The sequence below is a fragment of the Schistocerca nitens genome, chromosome 7, assembly GCF_023898315.1.
Source record: "Schistocerca nitens isolate TAMUIC-IGC-003100 chromosome 7, iqSchNite1.1, whole genome shotgun sequence".
NCBI classification, from domain to species: Eukaryota; Metazoa; Arthropoda; class Insecta; order Orthoptera; family Acrididae; genus Schistocerca; species Schistocerca nitens.
In genome coordinates, this window is record NC_064620.1 from 484,690,690 (window position 1) to 484,712,892 (window position 22,203).

The 22,203-nt window shown below is 40.2% G+C and overlaps 1 protein-coding gene across 2 annotated transcripts in view; it reads right to left on the reverse strand.

Moving 5' to 3' along the window:
* Positions 1-1,689: 1,689 nt before the first annotated feature.
* The window catches only part of LOC126195325 (ethylmalonyl-CoA decarboxylase-like), a 59,769-nt gene continuing 39,255 nt past the window's right edge, over positions 1,690-22,203 (reverse strand). For both annotated transcript variants that reach the window (XM_049933892.1, XM_049933891.1), the window contains exons 2-4: positions 9,123-9,337; positions 3,291-3,524; positions 1,690-2,360 (exon numbers count right to left, since the gene is read on the reverse strand). In XM_049933892.1, coding sequence (XP_049789849.1) covers positions 1,912-2,360; positions 3,291-3,524; positions 9,123-9,315 — 876 coding nt within the window. In that variant the 5' untranslated portion in view covers positions 9,316-9,337 and the 3' untranslated portion in view covers positions 1,690-1,911. The remainder of the gene's footprint in view (positions 2,361-3,290; positions 3,525-9,122; positions 9,338-22,203) is intronic.

A 22,203-nucleotide genomic window follows, 5' to 3' on the forward strand; every position in this document is an offset into this window, starting at 1 on the left:
AGATATTTTATTCAGTCCAGTCAAAGCTTGAAATTGGTGTCAAAACCACTGAATGTATAATCCTGAAAATTTACATGAAGTTAAATGATTTTTTTTTCCCTCAGTTATGGCACAGGTTCTATAAAATTGTGTGCCATTTTAATCTCGAATATATGACTACAAGTGGTTTGGAGATCATAATAATGTTATGTTAAGATAAATTGCAAATTTGGAAAAGAATTCATTTATAAATTAGAATAATTTACCCATAATATTTATAAATTTTAACAGTCTGCTTGTTCATAATGCAACACTGAATTGAAACTAGTCAGTCCAATAATACATGTAATGTAAAAAAGAAATGAAATGACCATGTTATAAATATATACATATATATATTTATATATATAACTATTAAAGACTTTATAAATGAATGGGTTTCTTTATATTTCCTAAAGATAATGCCCTGTTTGAAAATAAGAAAGTGGAAATTTATTCCATATTTTTCGGATGAATACTGTCCTTTATTACAAAAAGAAAACAATGTGCTTCTTTGGTATATAATAATGATATCCTACACACTGTAAGCTTTATCTTATCATTGCTTATGTCTGATACATCCCCCATCCCTGGGCTTCATCTCATTTATTTATCAACACACAACAGGACTTTAATTCAGTATCATATTGCTAGGAAGATCTATAATATGCTTTTAAGATCCTATATCTTCCCATACTGTTTGCAGTGGTGGGATTTAAAGAGCTTAAAATAGAAACAGCTCTTTTTTTCCCCCAAAAAATTTTACACCCATAAAGTAAAATTTACTATCTCTTCCTCTTGCTTCATATTCAGCATTAAGTGAATTTTAAAATCTACGTATCGGTGATTTCCGACTACACGCTAGAAAATTCTTACAAGGATTTCACTAGTCATTTGATTTAAGAGTAAAAGTGTAAGTGTTGCACCCAAGTCATATCCTGTAAGGTGTTGCATTTAACTATGTTGATACTTGGTCTCGAGGTTCTTTGATACAGCTGAGTTCTTGCAGTGAGTCATAGTACAAAAAACACTTTTCGCTTTAATCAGATTCATAGTGCACAGTTAAGTGTCTTACTGATGTGTTTGGCATTGTTCTTATTTTCATGCAAAATCTGAAAGCTTAGACAAATTAGACTTTCTGTAGCATTACTGAACAGAACTGAAGAACCTCAAGACCAAGGATCACTTATGCCATAGTGTTTCAAACCCTTGTGTTGACTGCTGTACCAATTACCATTCAGTTTTTACAGTGTATGTGCTACCGTAGTTTTCCTTCTCTTAACGTTTTGTTATTGTACAAACTGAAATACTCATTATTTTAAGGAATGCAAATATTTGTTGAAATATGTCAGTGCTATGTAATAGCTCCTTTTTTAAAAAAGAAAAAAAGGCAAAACAAAAAGTGCCAGTGCCATTGTGAAACTAAATAAATAAAAACTGTTATCTGTTATGTGACCTGTATTAATTACAAGTATGTTTAGGATATATTAATGATGTAGTTGTATAACAATCCATTCTAACAAAGAGGAAAACAAAGTGAAACGATAAAGAATGAGATAAATATCCTTTTACATGTATGTAATATATCTTCAAAATGAATTGTGGGAGTGTACTAAATAACAGATTAAAGAATATTATTTTCATACAGTGTAAAATAGTATGTGCAAAGAACAGTACAAAAGTTTTTGGCACCAAAACAGAGAAAAAAAGTGTAAGCTTAATAACTTTTTAGTTAGGTTATCTTTTCTAATGGTACTATCATTAAGCCTTCATATACTTAAACTTAATTTATCTGGTAACAATACACACATGGGTGTCACAAAAACTAAACAAGCATCAAAACTGTTGCATAGTTTCGTAGCGAAGTGTAATACTGTGAAGCAGTTCTTAATCTTACAGTTTGTGTTTCACATTTCTTTGGAGAGCAAGCTTATTTGCTGGTCCTCCCCACAATGGAGCAAAAATTCTTCTTTCAACTGGAAGTGAATTTTTGTATGCCAACTCTCTAACATTTCTGATTGCTGCCTTCATTGCATGAATAACTTCAGGATCACTTCGTGTTCGTGCCTTTAACCATTCTCTTACATCATCTAGTGGATTATCATCACTGATAATGCCATCTATGATTCCAATCTGTATGCCTTTAGATGGAGTCACTATTTGTGAAGACGAGATTAAGTCAAGGGCCTTGTGACACCCTACAACATCTGCAAGCCATGTAACTCCACCCCAGGCTGGAATAATTCCCATGCGGCCATGAACAAATCCTATTCCAGCTGCACTTTTACTTGCAAGACGAAAGTCACAGGCTGCTGCTAGTTCTGCACCTCCACCCAAGGCACCTAGAAAGTTAATGTCCGGATAAATATTAATCTGGTTGGGTTTGTAAATATTCAACTTGCTTACGTCTACATATTTACTCTGCAAACCACAGTATGGTGTGCAGCTGAGGGTATCTAGTGTACCATTAGTAAGGCAAAACACAACTGAACTATTTGCTGAAGGTTCATTTTTAATATATTTGCACATAAGCAATCTGTACATTCAAAATTATTGCATTACAGCTTCATCTGCAAATCTGAAATGAAAGATTATGATGTTTCTGTAATTATAATGTTTCCGAAAATAATGAAATTTGTGTATATTTCACAGACAAAATATCATTTTTGTAACATGAAAAGAATTTCATTCTGTACAGAGGTGAAAATACAGTGTTGGGCTATGTTACATGTACCGGTATGTAACTTGCTTCTAGGCTTCTTTGTAGGGGACAGGGCAGGGGGAACATATGCACCATAGATTCATGGTTAACAGTTTAACAGTCACCTATATTGTTTTTAATTGATTCTTGACTCATATTTAGCTGAGTGCAGACATTTGGCTTGTATCTCACCCAAATTCACCATATGTGAGACATCAAAATGCAATATATTGTTGTACCTGGGACTGTTGCCATTAAACTATGGAAATCGCTACCAAAGGTGTGCTGAGTAAGCTCATTAAATGTGATGACTCCATTTTAAGGCCCGAAAATAATGCATATGAGGCAGCAAAGGTGTGAGGAGAAATTAAGCCATTAGGATATCTCCAATTACCTCTTTTTTTAGTGTAAGTTACCAGTCATAAAGCAGCAGCTTTGTGGGTGTAATAATTATGATACTTTTTTTCCATATTTACTAAATATATCACAGAATATCTACAGTTTTAATTAGAAGTGCAAAAGTTATTCTGAAATAATTCGATATGATATTTGATTTTTGTTTGATTCGGACCTGCTCCTTCTATTACTGCAACTGTCATGATTGGCAGGTTGTGTAGCCTGTGGAGAGTATTTGTCATAATTGTTGCCATCTGAAATCCTGCATGAGAATTACAATTTTCTCGAGCAAAACTGAGGTCTCCGCCAGAACAAAAATGCCCTTCTGCACCATACAGGATGAGCCCTTTTCCAGTTTTCCATTTCTCAATTTCAGTAACTGCATTATGGAGCTCAACCATCATTTTGCCTGCAAGAAGAATGAAACAGGTAATCTCTAGCAATCACAATCTAATTGCAAGGGCAACTTAAAGTAAACTAAAGGAGAACATGAAAAATAGGTCATATTTAGATGATGATCCTTTCATGATAAATGATTGAGATACTTTGCCTGTATCTCACTTAGTAACTGAAAGTGTTTGCCATTGTTAGGGGACAGTTCACATTTGTTCAGCTATTGTACTTCAAATAGGTTTGGAAGAAATTAACTACTCCACCATTTTATTACTACTTTCCACAATATTGTAAAGTCCCTGTCTGCTATGAAAAATGTAAAACATCATAAAAAAGACATGTTCTTTCTTTTACTTATTAAGTCTTGGAATGGAACTATAGAACATCATAAGCTGATTTCAGAGTACAATATTGTTGCAAATTAGATTAAAGTTGGACTATTTAGTGTGCTTGGATTTAGTCATACGTACATCACAAATGCGTCATCAGTACAAGTTATTAGAATTGATATCATACCTGCAAAGCAGTTTGTGCAGTGCAGGACACTGCTTACAGTTTTCATTACATTGCCAATGTCAGTTGGTACACTCCTCAAAAAGCTATGGGTAACAGTTTGTAGTTGCTGCAAAAGATACGAGGTAGATGAACAAAGATGATGTGACTTACCAAACGAAAGCGCTGGCACGACGATAGACACACAAACAAACACAAACATACACACAAAATTCAAGCTTTCGCAACAAACTGTTGCCTCATCAGGAAAGAGGGAAAGACGAAAGGATGTGGGTTTTAAGGGAGAGGGTAAGGAGTCATTCCAATCCCGGGAGCGGAAAGACTTACCTTAGGGGGAAAAAAGGACGGATATACACTCGCACACACACACACATATCCATCCACACATATACAGACACAAGCAGACATATTTAAAGACAACGAGTTTGGGCAGAGATGTCAGTTGAGGCGGAAGTGAAGAGGCAAAGATGATGTTGAATGACAGGTGAGGTGTGAGTGGCGGCAACTTGAAATTAGTGGAGATCGAGGCCTGGTGGGTAACGGGAAGAGAGGATATATTGAAGAGCAAGTTCCCATCTCCGGAGTTCGGATAGGTTGGTGTTAGTGGGAAGTATCCAGATAACCCGGATGGTGTAACACTGTGCCAAGATGTGCTGGCCGTGCACCAAGGCATGTTTAGCCACAGGAGTTGAGGTTGGAGAGGAAATTCTGGAGTTCTTCTTCACTGAGAGTCCAGATCATCTGGAGTTCTTCTTCACTGTGAGTCCAGATCATGTAACCTTTATGCACATCGCTGTCTACCAACCCAAGTTCACCACAGGATCAACTTAACCAACACTTTTTCGCCTTTTTCCATACCAGATCTCCAGTTGCTTTCTAGTTCACCTTTATCTCTCCCCATATATTTTTATCTTTCATTTTCATTTCAACCTCATTTTACACTTTCCACCTTCTAATACCATGTCACCCTCACAACACCCCCACAACGACCCCATTAAGTTTTATTTACATTCCCTCCGCAAACATGCCTTCACCCTAGCCAGATTATGCTCGCATATTTTATTTTCTCAGGCTTGTCTGACATTTGGCATTACCCCCAAAGGCCTCACACTTAAAGTTCCCATCTCTGGCTGCAACCCTTCTTTCCATCAGTCCCTATACCAGTTCCAAACTGAACAATCCATTGCCCTCACTCACCTAATCCTTCACCTACACATCAACTCAGCCAATGAACACACCCGTCAACTCCTATCCTTAATAAAAGTCCACAATCTTTCCTCTCCCACATCCACACCGGCTATTCAGAGCATCCTCCTACAGGCCAACCGCAAATTAGAACAGCATGCCACCCTTCACCTCAAAAAACTATCCAATCTCCTGGTTTCCCACCTCCGGAAAGGCAACTCACTCACCCTTCACAACCTTTCCAGCAAACCTCAACCACCTCTCATTGCACACAAACCCAGTCTCTCCCATCTACTCAATCTCCCACTTCCAGCTCCACTCCCTCCAAAACCTCAAAATTCCAATCAACACAATCTGGTACCACAATACCCTAATTCAGTAGTTAACCTTTCCTCCAAACCTCTCTCCCAATCCGAAACCTCTGTCCTATCCAAAGGCCTCACCTTCAGCCCCACTCCCAGATTCAACCAAACAGCCCTCGTCAAAGATTTACTGTCCTACACTCGTACTCTCTACTGGAAGTATCACTTTGCCACGAAGAAAAATGATCCTAATCCTACCCCTAATGATCCAACTCCCCAAGACACTATCCAAATTGAACCCTGCCTGGAACAGTTCCGTCCTCCGTCACAGCGGGACCCACCTCCTCTTCCTCAAAATCACCCTCTCCAAACCTTCCAGGAATTTCTGACTTCCAGCCTTGCCTCTCAATCCTTCTTAAAAAACCTTAATCCTACTCCCAACATCACCACTGCTGAAGCCCAGGCTATCCGTGATCTGAAGGCTGACCGGTCCATCGTCATTCTTCCGGCGGACAAGGGTTCCACGACCGTGGTACTTGATCGTCGGGAGTATGTGGCTGAGGGACTGCGTCAGCTTTCAGACAACACCACATACAAAGTTTGCCAAGGTAATCACATTCCTGATGTCCAGGCGGAGCTTCAAGGAATCCTCAGAACCTTAGGCCCCCTACAAAACCTTTCACCTGACTCCATCAACCTCCTGACCCCACCGACACCCCGCACCCCTACCTTCTACCTTCTTCCTAAAATTCACAAACCCAATCATCCCGGCCGCCCCATTGTAGCTGGTTACCAAGCCCCCACAGAACGTATCTCTGCCTACATAGATCAACACCTTCAACCCATTACTTGCAGTCTCCCATCCTTCATCAAAGACACCAACCACTTTCTCGAACGCATGCAATCCTTACCCAATCTGTTACCCCCAGAAACCATCCTTGTAACCATTGATGCCACTTCCTTATACACAAATATCCCGCACGTCCAGGGCCTCGCTGCGATGGAGCACTTCCTTTCACACCGATCACCTGCCACCCTACCTAAAACCTCATCCCTCATTACCTTAGCCAGCTTCATCCTGACCCACAACTTCTTCACTTTTGAAGACCAGACATACCAACAATTAAAGGGAACAGCCATGGGTACCAGGATAGCCCCTTCGTACTCCAACCTATTCATGGGTCGCTTAGAGGAAGCCTTCTTGGTTACCCAGGCCTGCCAACCCAAAGTTTGGTACAGATTTATTGATGACATCTTCATGATCTGGACTCACAGTGAAGAAGAACTCCAGAATTTCCTCTCCAACCTCAACGCCTTTGGTTCCATCAGATTCACCTGGTCCTACTCCAAATACCATGCCACTTTCCTTGATGTTGACCTCCACCTGTCCAATGGCCAGCTTCACACGTCCGTCCACATCAAACCCACCAACAAGCAACAGTACCTCCATTACGACAGCTGCCACCCATTCCACATCAAACGGTCCCTTCCCTACAGCCTAGGTCTTCGTGGCAAACGAATCTGCTCCAGTCCGGAATCCCTGAAGCATTACACCAACAACCTGACAACAGCTTTCGCATCCCGCAACTACCCTCCCGACCTGGTACAGAAGCAAATAACCAGAGCCACTTCCTCATCCTCTCAAACCCAGAACTTCCCACAGAAGAACCACAAAAGTGCCCCACTTGTGACAGGATACTTTCCGGGACTGGATCAGATTCTGAATGTGACTCTCCAGCAGGGATACCACTTCCTCAAATCCTGCCCTGAAATGAGATCCATCCTTCATGAAATCCTCCCCACTCCACCAACAGTGTCTTTCCGCCGTCCACCTAACCTTCGTAACCTCTTAGTTCATCCCTATGAAATCCCCAAACCACCTTCCCTACCCTCTGGCTCCTACCCTTGTAACCGCCCCCAGTGTAAAACCTGTCCCATGCACCCTCCCACCACCACCTACTCCAGTCCTGTAACCCGGAAGGTGTACACGATCAAAGGCAGAGCCACGTGTGAAAGCACCCACGTGATCTACCAACTGACCTGCCTACACTGTGATGCATTCTATGTGGGAATGACCAGCAACAAACTGTCCATTCGCATGAATGGACACAGGCAGACAGTGTTTGTTGGTAATGAGGATCACCCTGTGGCTAAACATGCCTTGGTGCACGGCCAGCACATCTTGGCACAGTGTTAAACCATCCGGGTTATCTGGATACTTCCCACTAACACCAACCTATCCGAACTCCGGAGATGGGAACTTGCTCTTCAATATATCCTCTCGTCCCGTTATCCACCAGGCCTCAATCTCCGCTAATTTCAAGTTGCCGCCACTCATACCTCACCTGTCATTCAACAACATCTTTGCCTCTGCACTTCTGCCTCGACTGACATCTCTGCCCAAACTCTTTGTCTTTAAATATGTCTGCTTGTGTCTGTATATGTGTGGATGGATATGTGTGTGTGTGCGAGTGTATACCTGCCCTTTTTTCCCCCTAAGGTAAGTCTTTCCGCTCCCGGGATTGGAATGACTCCTTACCCTCTCCCTTAAAACCCACATCCTTTCGTCTTTCCCTCTCCTTCCCTCTTTCCTGATGAGGCAACAGTTTGTTGCGAAAGCTTGAATTTTGTGTGTATGTTTGTGTTTGTTTGTGTGTCTGTCGACCTGCCAGCACTTTCATTTGGTAAGTCACATCATCTTTGTTTAAGATGATGTGACTTACCGAACGAAAGTGCTGGCAGGTCGATAGACACACAAATAAACACAAACACACGTTTGTTTGTGTTTGTTTGTGTGTCTATCGACCTGCCAGCGCTTTCGTTCGGTAAGTCACATCATCTTTGTTTTTAGATATATTTTTCCCATGTCGAATGTTTCCCTCTATTATATATATATATATATATATATATATATATATATATATATATATATATATATATATATATATATATATATATATATATATAACTTACCGAACGAAAGTGCTGGCAGGTTGATAGACACACAAACATACACACGAAATTCAAGCTTTCGCAACAAACGGTTGCCTCATCAGGAAAGAGGGAAGGAGAGGGAAAGACGAAAGGATGTGGGTTTTAAGGGAGAGGGTAAGGAGTCATTCCAATCCCGGGAGCGGAAAGATTTACCTTAGGGGGAAAAAAGGACGGGTATACACTCGCGCACACACACACATATCCATCCACACATATACAGACACAAGCAGACATATTTAAAGACAAAGAGTTTGGGCAGAGAGTTTGGAGTAAGTCACATCACCTTTGTTTTTAGATATATTTTTCCTACTGTTAATCTCTAGGCCCTAGCTAGTCTTCTTATTTAAGCTTGAGGAGCCTACACAATTCTGCTGTCTATCATGTCCATTTTTTAACCAAATGGAGAAATCCCATAACCTAGTAATGCTTAATTTATCAGGCATGATAAATCATCTTGTCCTGCTCATTGAGCTGATAATTATTTTGTCCTATCTATTTTCTTGAAGGTTTATTTTACTATTGTAAGATAGGTGTTTGAGGTTTTATTTAGCTACAAATATGGGCTGCAAAATGGTGCTAAGAATAATTATCCAAGATTTCACTGGTATCAGCATTCTTACCACTAAAAGCATTTCTTTTCTGTGGATTATTTATACATATCATCACTAATCCTGTTGCTTCGTCTTTTTCCATTGTTATATTTCCACCTCCATACTCTGATAAACTCAAAGCTATTGTCGTCATGTCCTCTTCTGGCCCTGTATAATAATTAACATATCTTGTATCAGGGCCTTTATTTTGCTTTTTTAACATTCCTAGACTTTTTGCAATTGACCTGAAACAATTTCAGAAATTATAAATCATGTTATATGTATCAAAGCTATTAATACATTGCTGTAAATGAAGCCAAAGTTATAGTTTATTTTTATACTGAAAACTGTATACTGGTACAATATTTGTTGTGGAACAAAATATCCGTCTTCTGAATGACCTGAAGCAGCTCAATACAATTTCTCTCCATTGGTAACTTCTTCACAATTTTTCCCTCTAAAGCTTCCTCTAGGATCATGGAAGCTATTGTGTGATGTCTGTAGACATGTGCTATCATACTGTCCTTTCTTATGATTAGTGTTCCACATATTCCTTTGGTCATTGGTTTGTGGAGAACCCCTTCGTTTCTCATCAATCCAGTTAACTTTCAGCATTCTCAAGTCATACAATGTCTCAAATACTATTATTCACATTGTTTCCAGTTTTCCCATGGTCTATGATTGACTTACGTACAATGTCGTGCTCCAGGTGTATGTGGTTTGTTCAGAAATACCGGAACTTTGTCCACAAAATTTTTCTGTGCTTACCTTTCACTTATTGTGCATTGTCCCCTTCAAAGTACTCTCCTTCACATTTGAAACACTGCTTCCAATGTCATTTCCACTTGCAGAAGTGGTCTTGGTACCCCTCTTGCTGGATCGTGTGAAGTGATGTCTGCTAATTTTCTTTTATCTCATCTATTGTTGCAAATCTATGTCCTTTCAACAGAGTTTTCAATTTTGGAAATAATAAAAAGTCCATAGCGACCAGGCCTAGAGAGTAAGGAGGACGAGGCAGCACAGTGATTTCATTTTTTGCGCAATAGTCATGCACCAACAGAGATGAACATGCGTGTGCATTATCGTGTTGCTAGAGCCGTGAATTGTCTTGTCACATTTCAGGCCGTTTCCTTCTCACATTTTCTCACAGCCATCACAACATGTCCCAATATTACCTTTAATTAACAGTCTGTGTCTGTGGCACGAATTCATGATGAACTAGTCTTTCAAAGTCAAGGAAACTATTGGCAGCATGGCTTTGACATTTGACCTGACCTGACGAGCTTTTGTTTTGGCCTTGATGAACCTTTCCCAACCAACTGTGAAGACTGAACCTTGGTATCAACATCATAAACATAGACCCACATCTCAGCACCAGTTCTGATTCTCTTAGGAAACATCTCATTCTCATGTGCATGTTCCAAAAGCTTTTCCATGATTGTGAGATGATGGTCTTTCTGGTCTTGACTTGTGAGCCATGGGACAAACTTGGTGGCAATATGATGCATTCAAAAATCTGTGTCAGGATTTCATGACACAATGCAACTGAATTTTTACATTCTTCTGTAGTACCTCGGACAATCAGTGTTCAATTGGCATACACTATTTCATTGATGTTCCAGAGGTGAGCGTCATCAGTAGACTTCGAAGGGTGTCCTGAATGAGAGTGATGCTTAACTTCTGTCCAGCCATTTTTAAACCATGTGAACCATTCATAACACCGAGTAGGGCTTAAGAACTCATCACTGTAGGTTTCCTGCATCATTTGGTGTGTGTCTGTATAGGTTTTCTTGAGTTTTACACCAAATGTAATGCAGACTTGTTGCTCCTCTAACTCTGCCATCTCAAAATTCGCAATGTGTGCGACATAACGTTCTACTCAGTAAAGCACTGAACAATGATTAACGAACATACAACAATGAAACTTCCAGCAATTATGTATTAAACACAGGAAAATGCAGGGATGCTAACTGCATTTCACTCCAATACACCAATGGCGTGAAATTACAAATGTTCTGCAATTTTTTTTGAACAGACCTCGTACATTAATAGAAATTTCTTTCCCAAATTAACGCCAGTGTTTGATACTAGTAGACTTTAGGCTACGATTGTTCTCTTTGCCCGCTTTAACTAGCTTCATATGCCTTGTTTGCTTTATTCGTCATTTGTTATTTTGCCTCCAAGACAGCAGAATTCCTTCACTTCGTCTAGTTCATGGACTCCAATTTCTTTATTAATTCTGTCACTAATTGAGTTTCTGCTGTACTTCTCAGTACTTTCATCTTCCTTTAGTTTACTCTGAATCCGTATTCTGTGCTCACTAGACTGTCCCTTCCCTTCTGAAAGTCCTGTAATCCTTACTCACTTTCACTAACTATAGAACTGACATCAGCAAAAATTATGATACTCTTGTCTGGTTTGCAGCCTTATCTTCAAATCAACACAATATTTTGACAGTCCACCTGGCGATATCTCCTCTCTCTCTCTCACACACACACACACACACACACACACACACACACACACACACACACACACATACATGCAGCTGCTTGGGTAAATGGGTGTGGTGAGAGGGCATGGAAGTATGCATGAGGCAAGGAAGAGGTAGTTAGATAGTGTGAAACAGATCTTTCTACAGATGAACTAATGACTGCACAACAAGATGGAAGGAGTTCAGAGAATAGAGCATATGACAGGGAGGGGAGGAAGGAGACAGGGAGGGAAGAGAGAAAGGGAGAGGAGTTGAAAAGGCGGAGAGAGCTCCTGCCCTCCTTGCTCTCTTTTCCACACCTCACCCTTTTTCTCTTCTGTCCCCCTGTATCTCCTTTCCTCCCCTTCCTCTATGTACCTGTTGTATGCTCTACCTTCTGAACTCCTTTCATCTTGTTGTGCAGTTGCTGATTCAACTATCAAAAGGCTGCCTCACACTATTGCGCTATCCCATCCTCACCCTGTGCATCATTCCCCACCTCCATCTACCCAGGCTACTGCCTTCAGTAATCAACAGTCAATCTGCATGTGAGTATGAGCATTTGGATGTCCATGTGGTTGTGTGTGTGAATGTGATTGTGTGTACACTTGCTAGAGAAAGAGCCAGAGATTGAAAGCTAGTATAAATACAGTATTCTGTTGAGTGCTTTTGTGTGCCACACATCTGTCAGCTTTTGGTGAGTAGTATCCTTTCCTGTATTTTACGTATTATTCCATACAGAAATTTCTTTTATTTAAATGGTTAGTGTTAACATTAATGAACACGATACTTTTTAGCCCTCTCATGCAACTACTCTTAAAAACTAGTTCTCTCTTCTTTTCCTTTTTTTCAGGGTGCCAGTTTTGAATAGAAATTCTTCCATGTAATAGGATGAGATGCTAAGGAAAAATAATTTTAGGTTAGACTTAAAATTTGCTTTGGTATCTGTCAGACATTTTATGTTATCGGGTGAATGATTAAAATTTTAATAATGGGTGATAAAGATCATTCTTTCTTCTAGCATTGTTGATATTCTCAACTTGTGATGTATTATGTATGATTAATTTCATTACCAGATATACGTATTGTGATAGTGCAGTTATAATGCTCAATTTCTTGTAGAGGTTCCTACATGACGATGGCAGGTGAACACTATGAATTATTCTTATTGATTGCTCTCTTTTGTGCAGTCAGTGCTTTATTAGTAAGTGGTGATATCAGCAATGTAGGAAAAGACAAATTGCTTCTTACCATAGAGGCGATATGTCAAGTTGCAGACGGGCACAATTTAAAAGACACAAAAATCTTTCGGTCACAGCTTTCATCAGCAAAAGAGAAATGCACACCATTCATACATATTAGCAAGCACATCTCACACACACATGACTGCCAATTCTGGCAGCTCAGGCCAGAATGCAACTATCACATGTGGATGGAAGCAGCAGTCTGGAGGTGGCGGGGAAGGGAAGGTATAGTAGTATACAGCTGGTGGGAGGGAGGAATGCTGTCTGGCAACGTGTGCTGGGACTAGAATGCCAACAGGCACAGCGGCAGGAGGTTGTGTGGCATCTTACCTGCAGACAGAGGTTTCACAACTGTTGTTATGAATCACAGTGGCCACCTGGCAGAAGGCTTCACCAATTATCTGACTACTCCAACTATAAACTCTGCCAGAGTGGTCCTATCCCAGAAGTCCAACACAACTTCCATCCCCGCTTAAAGCCTTAGGCACATCCCACACACCCACTTTCTACGTGCTGCCCAAAATCCCCAAACCAAACAATCCTGGACACCCCATTATGTCTGGTTATTGCCCCCACTGAAAGAATTTCGGCTGTCGTTGACCAACACTCCAACCAATTGCCTGTAATGTGGTCTCTCATGTCAAGATGCCAACCACTTCCTTCACTGACTCTCCACCAACCCCACCCCTTTACCTGCTGGATACCTGATGCCACTTTGTTATACACCAATATACCTTATGCCCATGTTCTTATCCCTATTGAGCACTGCCTTTCCCAACATCCTTCAGACTCCAAACCTGCTACCTCATTCCTCATACACTTACTAACTTTATCCTAACTCCTAGTGTGGTTCAGGTTCATTGGTGATCCAGTGTGCCACCTTCCCAGATGTTGATGTCCTCCTCTCTGATAGCTCACTCTGCACCTCTGTCCATATTAAACCCACTACCCACCAACAGTATGCGCATTTCGACAGCTGTCGTCCCTTTCACACCAAAAAATCCCTCCCATACAGCCTGGCGACCTGGGGATGGCATATCTGCAGTGACAAGAACTTTCTTGCCCAGTATGCTAAGAGTCTCACGAAGGCCTTCACAGACAGGCACTATCCCTCAGACCTAGTCTGCAAACAGATATCCCATGCCATTTCCCGTCACACCCCCAATCCTCCCACTACCTCCAAGAACCAGCTACAAAGAGTGCACCCTTCGTCACACAGTAACATCCTGGAATAGAATAACTGAACAACATCCTTTACCAGGGCTTTGATTGCCTATCATCATGCCCTGAAATGAGAGACATCCTACCCAAGATCCTTCCCACTCTCACCTAAACTGATGTTCCATCACCCACCCAATCTCCACAACATCCTTGTCCATAACTATGCCACTCCCAACCCCAACCCCTTGCCACAAAGAGGAGATCCCCATGCAAGACCCAGGTGCAAGTCCTGCCCAATCCATCCACCCACCCAGCACATCCTATTCCAGTCTTGTCACAAGTTTATCCCAGCCTGTCAGGGGCGGGGCCACCTGTGGAAGCAGCCTTGTCATTTCCCAGTTCTGCTACAATCATTGCAGAACTTTTTATATTTGTATGGCTACCTGCTAAGTACCTGCCATTTGCCTAAAGGGATCAGCAACCCCTCAGATACTGAAGCCTCACATGTTTGCATAATGTATAAGCCTACCTAGGCTGCCTTGATCACAGTAAGGAAGACAGATGGCAGGACACGTGCCACCAAAGGTTCTCCATGGCAGGGAGCTATTTCCTCCACCATGTCACTTTTTCAGAACTGGATTAGCAAAAATTCCTCCATGCCCCGGCTGTATTGGATGGTGCAAGCCAACATGTTGGCAGTTTGCTCTATCTGAGCCAATTCATGCACCGGCTCTCAGCAGCTCATCAGTCAGAGTCCAGTCGCAAGCCACCGCAGCAAGGCCTACGACTTTTCACTGATATCCCAAGATGTACCTGTCAGCCAACTAAGCCAAACGCTCGACCTCCATTATAAGGGTTATCAGTGGTACAGTCTTCACAGCCCACTACCTTTATTCACTGTGTGTTCCATTGAGACGCCTGTTTGTGGATGAGAAGCTGTATTATTTTTTATTGAGAAGAGTTTTCCTTTGTTATTATGAGGGTTGGCACTATAGTAGTGGCAACTATTTATTTACAGCTTGTACAAAATAGATACGTTTCAAAGTTTTGCTGACCTTCAAAGTAGTCACCAGCATTGTGTATAACCTGTTGCCAGCGATGTGAAAGTTGTAGGATACTCTTATGCCAGTTGTGATGACAGTTCAAGTGGCGCAGTCTATTGCCTGATGAATTTGTAGCAGTTCTGAAGCGAATGCCATGAAGTGTTTCCTTCAGTTTAGAAACCAAGTTGAACTCACCAGGGCTTAAGTCAGGGGAGTGCAGTAGGTGGTATAGTGCTTCACAGCCCCATCAGTCAAACAAATCAGTAACTGCTTGCATTGTATGTGCTTGAGCATTGTCCTGCAAAATGATGGTCAGGTCCTGCAGAAAGTGTCTTCACTTCTGTCTCTAAGCTGGTCGTAGGTTGTGTTCCAAAAATGAACAGCATAGAGACAGAAGTGATGACACTTTCTGCAGGACCAGACCATCATTTTGCAGGACAATGCTCAAGCACGTACAGTGCAAGCAGTTACTGATTTGTTTGACTGATGGGGCTGCGAAGCACTATACCACCTACTACACTTCCCTGACTTAAGCCCTCGTGTGTTCAACTCAATTTCTAAACTGAAGGAAACACTTCACAGCTTCGCTACAAAATTTGTCGGACAATAGACTGCACTGCTCAAACTGTCAACACAACTGGAACAAGAGTATTCTACAACTTCCACATCACTGGCAACAGGCTATAAACAATACTGCTGACTACTTTCAAGGTCAGTAAAACTTTGAATCACGTATCTATTTTGTACAAGCTGTAAATAAATAGTTGCCACTGTTAAAGTTCCAACCCTTGTAAATCTCTCTACTGGAATCATAATAAATACTTTTTTTTCTTTTTTTTCCTTCCTCTTGTGTCTTATTTCTTATCCAGCATCTCTCCATGGGAGATATAGCACTACCAACTAGCTGTCCACCAGGATGAATAGGCACCACCAAACTGTGGCCAAGAGCAAAGTAGACCAACCTGTGGCACAGTGTGCAGCTGAACTAACACACTTGATTCAGTGGCTGCTTCACTGCCAGAGCCATCTGGATCCTCCCCTCTGCCACCAGCTTTTCTGAACTGTGCAGATGTGAGTTATGCTTAGAACACATTCCCTGTTCCCATAATTATCGTGGCCTCAACCTAAGGTAACATATTGTCCCTACATCCTTCACCTGACATTTTCCACCTTCTCCTTCATATTATCTCCTCCCCATTCTTGTCTCCCACCCTCTTTGTTTGCTGCCCTCTGCCAGTGCACCTGCCCATCTTTCCCTGCTCCTCTCCTTTTTTCCCCCACATCTCTGCCCCATAACCTTATGCTGTGCCTGTTGGCATTCTAGTCCCTGCACACTCCACCAGACAGTGTTCCTCTCTTCCCCCACCGATACACTATTAATCCTTCCACACCCAGTCCAGACTGCTGCTTCTATCCCATTTGTGACAGTTGCATTCTGACCCAAGCTGCTGGGGTTGTCTGTCATTTGTGTGAGGTGTAGTTGCTTGTGTGTATGAATGGTGTGTGTTTCTATTTTTCTGATGAAGGCTATAGCCGAAAGCTATGTGTAAGTGTCTTTTAATTGTGCCTGCCTGCAACTTAACAAGTCATTTTATGGTACCTAGCAATCCATCTTTTCCTTCTTTGTTGATATTTCTACCTGGAGTTTCTGTTGTTTAGAAAGTGGTGAGTTACCCCAGAAAATTATTCCATAGACATTGTTGAGTGGAAATATGCAAAATGTCATTTGTTTTAAAGTCTAGCAAGTGTTGTATGATCAAAAGTTGCTGAACTTAATTGTTTGAGAAGCTCAGTAACATGCTTTCAGTTTCTATAGATGTGTACTCAAGAATTTAGAGCATTATACCCTCTTTACTGACTCCTGTACGTGCACTACATCGGTTGCTGGTATGACACTATTTGTTGTACAGAGCTAAATTTAAAATCAAAATTTAGGGAGAGTCCATATTCAGACAAACAGTTAATAATTCTTTGAAGAACATCATTAACAATCTTTTCCATTGTTTTCTCTCCTGTGGCATTTGTTATAATACTAGCATCTTCTTTTACAAGTACTAATTTTGCTTTTTGAATGTTAAAGTGCAAGGTCATTCACATTTATAAGGCATAGGAGTGAACTCAAAATTGAACCCTGCCTGACTCCCTTTGTGATTTCTCCGCACTCATTCAAATTTTCTATCCTTTCAGAATTGTTTGAATTATTCAGCACAACTTTTTGCATTCTGTTAAGTATGATGTCAACTAGTTGTATGTAAAGTCATCAATTGTATAAGACTTTTCGAAAAGTGTAACATGATCTGCTCTATCAAACCACCTTGGAACAATCACAAAAAATACAAACTGATGATATTTTATTACTTAAGGCTTGTAATGTTGGTGAGTGAATATATAAACAGCAGTCGCATTCAAGCAACTGTGATGTTAAGTAAATTGTTTCTACTTAAATGTGAGTCTACTCTTGAGCATATTACTTTTTCGAATATTTTGGACAAAGATGTCAGTAAGGAAACTGGAGGATACTTCTTTAAGTCTTTCTTGTTACCTTTCATAAAAAGAGGTTTAACATTGTACATTTTAATCTGTCTGGAGAGATTCCCTCAACAATCACTTAGGACGTTACTTATTTAAGTTAGAACAATTTTTCAGAATTCATCTGAAATCTCATCAACACCATATGAGCTTTTGTTGTTCAGAATATTTATAATTAATTTCAGTGAAGGATGTTAGTGTTACTTCTAGATGCTTAAAGTTTTGTGGAATGACATTTTAATACATTCTCTCGCTACATTAACTGAACCATTTAGTCATATTTTTTCAGCTTCATTTGGAGTACGATTGTTAAAAGTACTCACAACATGTGAATTATCAGTCACAACATTATGTAGTTTATTTGTTATGGTATCTTGTACATTGCCTAGCTGCCCTGTCTCCTGTTTGACAATATCCCATAAAATTTTAATCTTATTATCTGCATCATTAATTTCTGTTCGTATAAACATACTTGACATTCTATTTGGTCTTTGTGCAAATTTCCCTCTTCAAGTTATTCTGCCAGAATAGCTTCAGTCATATTTATTCACCCTGAATGTTCATCCCATTTCTGAACTTTTCTTTTATTTCCTTCACTGCTTCCTCAATATATGGTCTGAACAGAAGAGAAGAAAGACTGCTTCCTTGCTTTACTATTTTTAATCTGTGCACTTCTCTCATTTTCCATTCTTTTTCTCAAATAAATGTTGTATGCTAACTTACAACTAGGTAATTGGGACTCTAATTTTTTTATATCTAAAAACAAAGATGATGTGACTTACCGAACGAAAGCGCTGGCAGGTCGATAGACACACAAACAAACACAAACACACACACAAAATTCAAGCTTTCGCAACAAACTGTTTCCTCATCAGGAAAGAGGGGAAGGAGAGGGAAAGACGAAAGGATGTGGGTTTTAAGGGAGAGGGTAAGGAGTCATTCCAATCCCGGGAGCGGAAAGACTTACCTTAGGGGGAAAAAAGGACAGGTATACACTCGCACACACACACATATCCATCCACTGCTTGTGTCTGTATATGTGTGGATGGGTATGTGTGTGTGTGCGAGTGTATACCTGTCCTTTTTTCCCCCTAAGGTAAGTCTTTCCGCTCCCGGGATTGGAATGACTCCTTACCCTCTCCCTTAAAACCCACATCCTTTCGTCTTTCCCTCTCCTTCCCCTCTTTCCTGATGAGGCAACAGTTTGTTGCGAAAGCTTGAATTTTGTGTGTGTGTTTGTGTTTGTTTGTGTGTCTATCGACCTGCCAGTGCTTTCGTTCGGTAAGTCACATCATCTTTGTTTTTAGATATATTTTTCCCACGTGGAATGTTTCCCTCTATTATAGAGATTTTTTTAGATTTATATAACACACACAAACATTATTTTCAAAATCAAATGTCACATCATTTGATGAAAACTATGAGGACTGGAGGAAATACTACTGATCAGGTGTTGAGTCTGATCACGGATTAAAAGAAGTGTTGTGTGACATGTGGTCAAGGGAATTACAATGACATTCAGTGAGAGGGATGTTGACAATGAAAATTATTTGTTTGACAGTTTGCATACATCTGGTAAGTATAAGTTGTTTAAAATTTGTGTTTAGTTCATTTTAATGGCAAATTTCTGTGTGTATGTGACTCCTTATAAATATCTATCTCTTTCTTGCATTTTAACCACAAATACACACAAGAAACTTGCCGATAATAAATGCAAAGGTGTTGTTTGTGCATGAAAATATGATTCTTACTCTTGTAAATACTGTGTTGTATCTGATGTTCAATTTCAAACGAGTAGTGGTGTTTCTGATGCCCACTAAACATTGGCAGATGTCTTTACACTGACACACTGTAGCAAAGTCTATATTTCTAAATAAGACCTTCACCTGCTTTTGGAGGACTTGTGCCATTCTTTATTCAACAATTCTGTGAATAAAGCTCTCAGTCTTCTTAAGAAGGTGCTGGCTGAGATTTCAGAATGACTAAATTCTCTGTTGTGCTTGGCTTCCTTTAACCAAAACATCTACCATTTTGAAAAGTTTTTGATATGTTGTGCTCCAAAAGCAAAGCTCCACATTCTGGCATAGGCACCCAAATTGGAAGCTACCGGCCACCATGTCATCCTCTGCTAATAGTGTCATTTGGATGCAGAATGGACAGTTATGGAGTCAGCACATCGCTTTCCTGGTCATTGTCAGATTTCTAGATCTTGAAGCCACTACTTCTTACTCAAATAGCTCCTCAATTGGCATCGCAAGGCTGAGTGCAACCCATTCCAGTACTCTCACCAAGGTAAAATCCCTGGCAGAACTCTGAATAGCAGTCTGACATCCTGACCACTGAGCTACAGAAGTAGACTGATGCTCCAAAACTGCAGCATATTTTAGGAAGATAGTGTTGGAAAAAACACTTGACAGCTGCTTAATGAATCTCTTTAATTGTGCAACCGGTTTCACCTGGCCTATTGATGATTTTGTCATAACATTAGCTGTTCATGTATTCCACGTGCAAGATGATAATTGTTTCTTCACCTGTGTAAATGCTTTAGGGTAGTAAGTTCTTATCTGTGATACAACATGATATGATCAATTCCTTCTCCTACAGTATGGCTGTAATCAGGCCGAAAAACTTCTCCTTGGCATATGTACAAGAACATGCTGAAAATTAGTGCCTTTGAGTTTTTTATGTGAAAACTCTTAAAGGTTTTTAAATAAAACAAATATTATTAACATTCTACATCTTTATTCTTCAAGTCTACATATTTATTTCTCAGCTAGCAGTGAACATGTTTCTCATGATGAGGTATCAGTTTTTTGATACTGTCACTGTTGAGTGTTCAACTTTTTTGACAGAGCTACAGCCTCACCTCTACTTGCACAGCCTCATAACTATCAAAGTGAAGTTCTCGAAGATGTTCTTTAAGTTTTGGAAAGTCACCTGTGGCATCATTGAAATGTAGGGAGGATGACTGATGACAGTGAACCCAAGCTGTGGCACTGTTGGAGATGCTGCAGCTCTCGTGTGTGGTCTCGCATTCTGGTGATGAAGCAGAGTGTACTCCATGTGTGGACGAACTCTTCAGTTTTTAAACTCGAATACAGCATGCTGTTTCTCAGGCACCGCCATAGTTACATTACACACTGTGCCCCCTATTTGCAGAGGGCTGCAAATATGTAGACATGAAATAATACAGATGTAGTATGTTAATAATGTCTGTTTTATTTAAAAAGCTTTAATTTTATTTAAAAAGCTTTAAGAGTTTTCACATAAAAAATTCAGATGTGTTACTTTTCATTGTCCCCTCATATGTGTAGTCAACTGTGACTTCAGTACTGACTATTCTGTCTCAAGTTTAAATCATGTAAGGTCAAATCTATCTCTAAATTTCTGTCTTGGAGTTGTCAGATATGAACAAAAATACAGATTGAACATACATGTGATTGTCAGTAAACAGCTTAACTTGAAAAATCAACACCTACTCCAGCACCTCTACATTGGTTTCAAATGCCAGAAAATGCTGAAGAATGAGGTGTACGTGTCACATGTTGTATCACTTGAAATGTATTACTTTCAGCTCTAGTTAGCAATGTCAGTGTGCTCACCATCACATGTTCTCACATCAGATTAAACTGTTTACTGATGTCCATAACATAAAAAAAAAAAAAACTTGAAATAGAATTACCATTATCAGAATCATGATGTGCTAACATGCATATGGTAGGGTGATGTTTTGTACCCTGATTAAGATCTAGTGGATCGAAACCAATAGCAAAATAGATTCAGTTAGCAACTGTCAGCGTGTTATCCAATGTAATTTTTATAATGTACAACTTTTGTTCCTTTAATACCATTACATGACTTCATCCAACAGAGACAGACCTATTGGTGATTTTGTCATAATGTAAGCAGTTCCTGTATGTCACATGGAAGATGTTGAGTCTTTCTTTGGCTGTGTGACTGCTTTAGGTTAGTAATCCCTTATCTGTGATACAGTATTATTATGTTCAGTTCCTTCTCTTGTTAGGAAGCATACTGAGGATCATATAAGATGACTGTCAACTCTGCTTTTAGAATAGAAGCTATAATGTTTTCTGATGAAGCAAACATATTGGTGAACAGCCCAGACACTTTCATACCAGGTGCAGCTGGGAGAATCATAGAATAGGCTTACAGCTGGTTCACAGCAAGCAGTTTCACCCTTAATGTTGCAGGAGCTCATATTATGCAATTCTACAGTGCCTTACAGGTACCATAAGTGGAGATTAGTGGGTGTTCACTGGGTAATGCTTCACATGTGAACTTCCTAGGTATCCAGATAGATGATAGGACGGGATGGCACCAGCTTGTGGATGTTTTTCTTTTTTTCAATGTGAATGAATCTGTCAGGCATATTTAAAGGTATTGTTTTATTCTCTGTCAATTTGGGCACTATGAGTGCAAGGCATTATTTTTAGGCCCCTCTGTAATAAACTGGGTAATTATTGGAACAACCATAATACACCTAGATAGAGGGCTTGATCAAACTGATGTCCTTAATAGTTAATGCCATCCTTTCTGGTTATATAATGATGGTACCAGCACCTCAAGTAGAAGGAAGTCTAGCTACCAAACTTCCTACCAGCTGGCACTATTAATACCATAAGCATGAAGGAAGGAATTCA